This window comes from Nicotiana tomentosiformis, chromosome 6 (assembly GCF_000390325.3).
Source record: "Nicotiana tomentosiformis chromosome 6, ASM39032v3, whole genome shotgun sequence".
NCBI lineage: Eukaryota > Viridiplantae > Streptophyta > Magnoliopsida > Solanales > Solanaceae > Nicotiana > Nicotiana tomentosiformis.
In genome coordinates, this window is record NC_090817.1 from 70,985,166 (window position 1) to 70,991,279 (window position 6,114).

Sequence of the window (6,114 nt, forward strand, 5' to 3'; positions counted from 1 at the left end):
CCTTGCTCAGGCGGTCTCTATACCGAGCAGGTTGTTTAGGGACTCTAGACACCGGGGGGCACCACCAGCCCAGCCAGTTGCAGCTGCTCAGGACTATGTGGTTCCTGCTATGCCTGAGGATGATCATCATAGGTTGGAGAGGTTTGGGAGACTCTAGCCTCCATGTTTTAGTGGCACAGAGAGAGAGAGAGAGGATGCCCAAGATTTCTTAGATAGGTGTCAGAGGATACTCCGTGCAGTTGGTATTCTGGAGACTTGTGGGGTCTCATTCACTACTTTTCAGTTTTCTGGGGCTGCACTCAGATTGTGGGAGACTTGTGAGAGGCGCAGGCCTGTTGGCGCAGCACCCCTTACTTGGCAGCAGTTCTCCGTGGTCTTTTTGGAGAAGTTTGTGCCTTAGTCCCGCAGAGAGGAGCTGCGCAGATAGTTTTAGCAGGTTCGTCAGGGTGATATGTCTGTGACACAGTATGAGATGCGGTTCTCCGAGTTAGGCCGTCATGCGATCTGGTTGGTTCCCAAGGACCGAGAGAGGATCAAGAGGTTTATAGATGGCCTCGATTTTCAGCTTCGGTTGCTTATGACAAGAGAGAAAGTGCGTGGTGCTACTTTTGATAAGGTGGTCGACATTGCACAAAAGATTGAGATGGTTCGCGGTCAGGAGAGGGTTGAGAGGGAGGACAAGAGGCCTTGTGGTCAGGGTGGATTCATTGGTGCTCCTCATGGGGGTTAGTTCCAGCATGATAGAGGCCGTCCATTCAGGCATGCTCAGTCAGCTCGCCCAGTTCACCGTGGTGCATGATCGGGCCATGGTTCTCACAGTTCTCATCAGGGCCACTCATCACTCAGTGCCCTCCCAGCCCAGAGTTCGTCCCATGCTCCATTAGTTCAAGTCTCCTCCATGCCAGGTTCTTCTACCAGTTATCCCGGTGCTAGGGGTTCCCTTCAGTTCCCGCCACTAGCACCAGGAAGCAGTTTCCTCGATGTCATGGAGGCCTATCTCAGCAGAGGATTCAGCCTTCGAATTCAGCACCAGTTACTTCACCACCCACCCAGTCAGCTCAGGGTGAAGGTCAGTCAGCTAGGGGTTGCCCTAGAAGGGGAGGCAAATTAGGGGGTGGCCAGGCCCATTTCTATGCCCTCCCTGCCAGACCAGATGATATTGCTTCAGATGCTGTGGTTACAGGAATTGTCTCAGTTTGTCATAGAGATGCCTCTGTATTATTTGACCCTGGTTCTACTTATTCATATGTTTCCTCATATTTTGCTCATTTTCTGGATATGCCCTGTGAGTCTTTAGTTTCATCTATTCATGTATCTACTCCTGTGGGCGATACTATTGTTGTGGACCGCGTATATCGGTCATGTGTGGTGACTATTGGGGGTCTGGAGACCCGAGTAGACCTTTTGTTGCTCATCATGGTTGACTTTGATATGATATTGGGTATGGATTGGTTATCTCCATGTCATACTGTTCTATATTGTCACGCTAAGACCATGACGTTGGCGATGCCGGGATTTCCGAGGGTTGAGTGGAGAAGTTCTGTAGACTATGTACCTAGTAGGGTGATCTCATATTTGAAGGCTCAGTGGATGGTTGAGAAGGGTTGTCTATCCTATTTGTCTTTTGTGAGGGATGTTAATGTAGAGACTCCTGCCATTGATTATGTTCCTGTGGTACGTGAATTTCCGGATGTGTTTCCTGTAGGCCTGCCGTGCATGCCGCCTGACAGGAATATTGACTTTGGAATTGATTTGGTGCCGAACACTCAGCCCATTTCTATTCCACCATATCGTATGGCACCGTCGGAGTTGAAGGAGTTGAAGGAACAACTTCAGGAACTCCTTAATAAGGGGTTTATTCGACCTAGTGTGTCACCTTGGGGTGCACCGGTTCTATTCGTGAAGAAGAAGGATGGTTCTATGAGAATGTGCATTGATTACAGGCAGTTGAACAAGGTCACAGTCAAGAACAAGTATCCTTTGCCTCGTATTGATGATTTATTTGACCAGCTTCAGGGAGCGAGGGTGTTCACCAAGATTGATTTGAGGTCCGGTTATCACCAGCTGAAGATTCGGGATTCGGATATCCTTAAGACAACATTCAGGACCAGATATAGAATGAGTTTTTGGTGATGTCTTTTGGGCTGACCAATGCCCCAGCAACGTTCATGCATTTAATGAATAGTGTATTCCAGCCCTATTTGGACTCATTCGCTATTGTATTCATTGATGACATCCTGGTGTACTCTCGTAGCCAGGAGGAGCATGCTCAGCATCTGAGGATTGTATTACAGAGATTAAGGGAGGAGAAACTTTATGCAAAGTTCTCCAAGTGTGAGTTTTGTCTCGGTTTAGTAGTATTCTTGGGGCACGTGGTGTCTAGAGAGGGTATTCAGGTGGAATCAAAGAAGATAGAGGCGGTGCAGAGTTGGCCTAGATCGTCCTTAGCCACGGATATTAGGAGCTTCCTTGGTTTGGTGGGATATTACCGTCGCTTTGTGGAGGGCTTTTCATCTATTTCATCGCCCTTGACCAAATTGAGACAAAAGGGTGCTCCATTCAGGTGGTCGGATGAGTGTGAGGAGAGCTTTCAGAAGCTCAAGACTGCCTTGACCACAACTCTAGTGTTAGTTTTGCCATTAGCTTCAGGTTCTTAAACCGTGTATTATGATGCCTCGAAGATTGGCATTGGATGTGTTCTGATGCAGGAGGGTAGGGTGATTGCCTATGCCTCACGCCAGTTGAAGACCCATGAGAAGAACTATCCTGTCCATGATCTTGAGTTAGCAACCATTGTTCACGCCTTAAAGATTTGGCGTCATTATTTGTATGGGGTTCATTGTGAGATCTATACTGATCACCAGAGTCTGCAGCATCTGTTTAAGCAGATGGATCTTAATTTGCGTCAGCGGAGATGATTGGAGCTTCTTAAAGACTATGATATCACTATTTTGTACCATCCAGGGAAGGCCAATGTGGTGGTCGATGCTTTGAGTCACCGGGCAGAGAGTTTGGGGAGTTTAATGTATCTTCTGGCAGTAGAGAGACCTTTGGCATTGGATGTTCAAGCCTTAGTGGTCCAGCTTGTAAGATTGGATATTTTGGAGGCGAGTTGGGTGTTGTCTTGCGTGGTCTCCAGGTCTTCTCTTTATGATCGTATCAGGAAGTGTCAGTATGATGACCTCCACTTGCTCGTTCTTCAGGACAGGGTTCGGAGAGGTGATTCTAGGGATGTGACTATTGGTTATGATGACATGTTGAGGATGCAGGGTCGGATATGTGTGCCTAATGTATATGGGCTTCGGGAGTTGATTCTTGAGGAGGCCCACATCTCGCGGTATTCCATCCATCCGGGTGCCACGAAAATGTACCAGGATATAAGGTAGCACTATTGGTGGAGGCGGATGAAAAAGGATATAGTTGGGTTTGTGGCTCGGTGTCTCAACTGTCAGCATGTTAAGTATGAACATCATAGGCCGGGTGGCTTGCGTCAGAGGCTAGAGATCCTAGAGTGGAAGTGGGAGCGAATCACCACGGACTTCGTAGTTAGGCTCCCATAGACTTCGAGAAAGTTCGATGCTATTTAGGTGATTGTGGATCGGCTGACCAAGTCCGCGCACTTCATTCCAGTTGGAACTACTTACACTTCAGAGCGATTGGCTGAGATTTACATCCGAGAGATTGTTCGCCTGCATGGTGTCCCTACTTCCATTATTTCAGATGGGGCACTCAGTTTACATCGCAGTTTTGGAGGGCCGTGCAGCGAGAGTTGGGTACTCAGGTTGAGTTGAGCACAACTTTTCACCCTCAGATGGACGGGCAGTCCGAGCACACTATTCAGATATTTGAGGACATGTTGTGCGCTTATGTCATTGACTTTGGGGGTTCATGGGACCAGTTTCTACCACTCGCGGAGTTTTCATATAACAACAGTTACCAGTCGAGTATTCAGATGGCTCCATATGAGGCTCTAATTGGGATGAGGTGTAGATCTCCAGTAGGATGGTTTGAGCCAGGTGAGGCTAGGCTCTTGGGTACAGATTTTGTCCAGGATGCATTAGATAAGGTGAAATTAATTCAGGAGCGGCTTCGCACGGCGCAGATTAGGCAGAAGAGCTACGCGGACAGGAAGGTCCGTGATGTGTCTTTTATGGTTGGGGAGAAGGTTTTGCTGAAGGTATCACCCATGAAGGGTGTTATGAGGTTTGGTAAGAGGGGCAAGTTGACTCCCCAGTTTATTGGGCCTTTTGAGGTGCTTCAGAGGATAGGGGAGGTGGTTTATAAGCTTGCCTTGCCACCCATCTTGTCGAGTGTGTATCCAGTGTTTCATGTCTCCATGCTCCGGAAGTATGTTGGCGATCCGTCCCATGTTTTGGACTACAGCACGGTTCAGTTGGAGGGTGATATGACTTATGATGTGAAGCCGGTGGCCATTTTGGATCGGCAGGTTCAGAAGTTGAGGTCAAAGGACATAACTTCAGTGAAGATGCAATGGAGAGGTCAGCCTGTGGAGGTGGCCACCCGGGAGACCAAGTGGGAGATGCGGTTGGAGGACGAACGGTTGTTTAAGAGGGGGAGGATGTAACAACCTGGCCAGTCGTTTCGTGAGTTATAGCCCCGTTTCCCCCATTTCTGCTTCCTTTTGTGCTTTTCATCTATATTATGATATACCAGATTAGTTGGTTCGTGTCCGGAGTGGTTTCAGAGTCGATTGAGACACTTAGTCTCTAAGGTAGAAGCTTAAGTTGGAAAAGTCAATAGGATGTTGACTTATGTGTAAACAACCTCGGATTTGAATTCTGACATTTCCATTAGCTTTGTTAGGTGATTTGGGACTTAGCAGTTCGTTCAAAATGTGATTTGGTGGTCCGTAGTAGAATTAGGCTTGAATTGGCGAAAGTTGGAAATTTGGAAATTTCGATCGGCAGTGGAAAATTTGATATCGGGGTCGGAATGGGGTTCTGGAAGTTGGAGTTCTGGTGTCATTTGTGATGTGTGTGCAAAATTTGAGGTCATTCGGACGTGGTTTGGTTGGTTTCGATATCAGTTGTCGAATTTGGAAGTTTAGAAGTTCTTAGGATCGAATCCGTGCATAATCCATGTTTTTGATGTTGTTCGACGTGATTTGAAGGTTTGACTAAGGTCGTATGATGTTATGGGACGGGTTGGTATGTTTCGTTGAGGTCCCGAGGGTCTCGGGTGAGTTTCAGGTGGCTGACAGATCGATTGTGGCCTTTGAGAGATAGTTGATCTGCTGGTTTTTTTTGTTGTTGTTGGTTTCCTCTTATGCGTTCGCGAGAGGGGGCTCGCATTCGCGAAGAGTGTTTCTGAGATGTTGAAATTTTGTTCTATGCGTTCGCGAAGGTGAGGACGCGAATGCGAAGGGTAGGGCAGTGTGTGCATCGCGGACGCGTGAGTGGTGTCGCGTTTGCGAAGAGGAGTAAGGCAGTTGGGGACCCCAGGCCCTTGGTCTACGCATTCACGGGGTGAGGGTCGCATTCGCAAAGGTTTGAGCTAGTAAAGCATCGCGGTCGCGAGTGGTAGATCGTGTTTGCGAAGAAGGAAATCTGGGTAGTAGTGTTAAATTTCAAAATCGAGGGTTTGAACCCATTTTTCCTATTTTGAGCTAGAGACCACGGATTTAGGCGATTCTTGAAGGGAGTTTCAGGGAGTTGATTGGGGTAAGTGTTTCTCACTTGCTTTTGGTTAAATTCCATGATTATTTCTTGATTTTTATCATCTAAATTGTGATTTGGGGTGAACAATTGGGGAAAAAGTGGAAGCATTCTTGAGATTGAATTTTGAGGTTTTGAAGGGGATTTTTTTGTCGGATTTTGGTAAATTTGGTATGACTAAACTCATGAGTGAATGGGCTTTCGGGTTTTGTGACTTATGTTGGATTTCGAGACGTGGGCCCGGGTGCCGGGTTTGGGCCGATTTCGGATTTTGGCTATAATTTGGTGTTTTGCTTGTGGAAGTGGTTCTTTTAGCCTATATTGATGGTATTGTATTGATTGTGAATGGATTTGGAGCATTTGGAGGCCGATTCGAGAGGCAAGGGCATTGCGGAGTAGAGATTTGCTCGGATTGAGGTAAGTAACGAATGTAAATCTG

At 47.3% G+C, this 6,114-nt stretch overlaps 1 protein-coding gene across 1 annotated transcript; it reads left to right on the forward strand.

Annotated features, from left to right (window-relative positions):
• The first annotated feature begins 451 nt into the window (after positions 1-451).
• On the forward strand, positions 452-3,386 carry LOC138894186 (uncharacterized). Its single transcript, XM_070178867.1, has 3 exons — positions 452-725; positions 947-1,231; positions 2,965-3,386. The coding sequence occupies exons 1-3, from the start codon at positions 452-454 to the stop codon at positions 3,384-3,386; spliced, it is 981 nt and encodes a 326-aa protein (XP_070034968.1).
• The last annotated feature ends 2,728 nt before the right edge of the window (positions 3,387-6,114 follow it).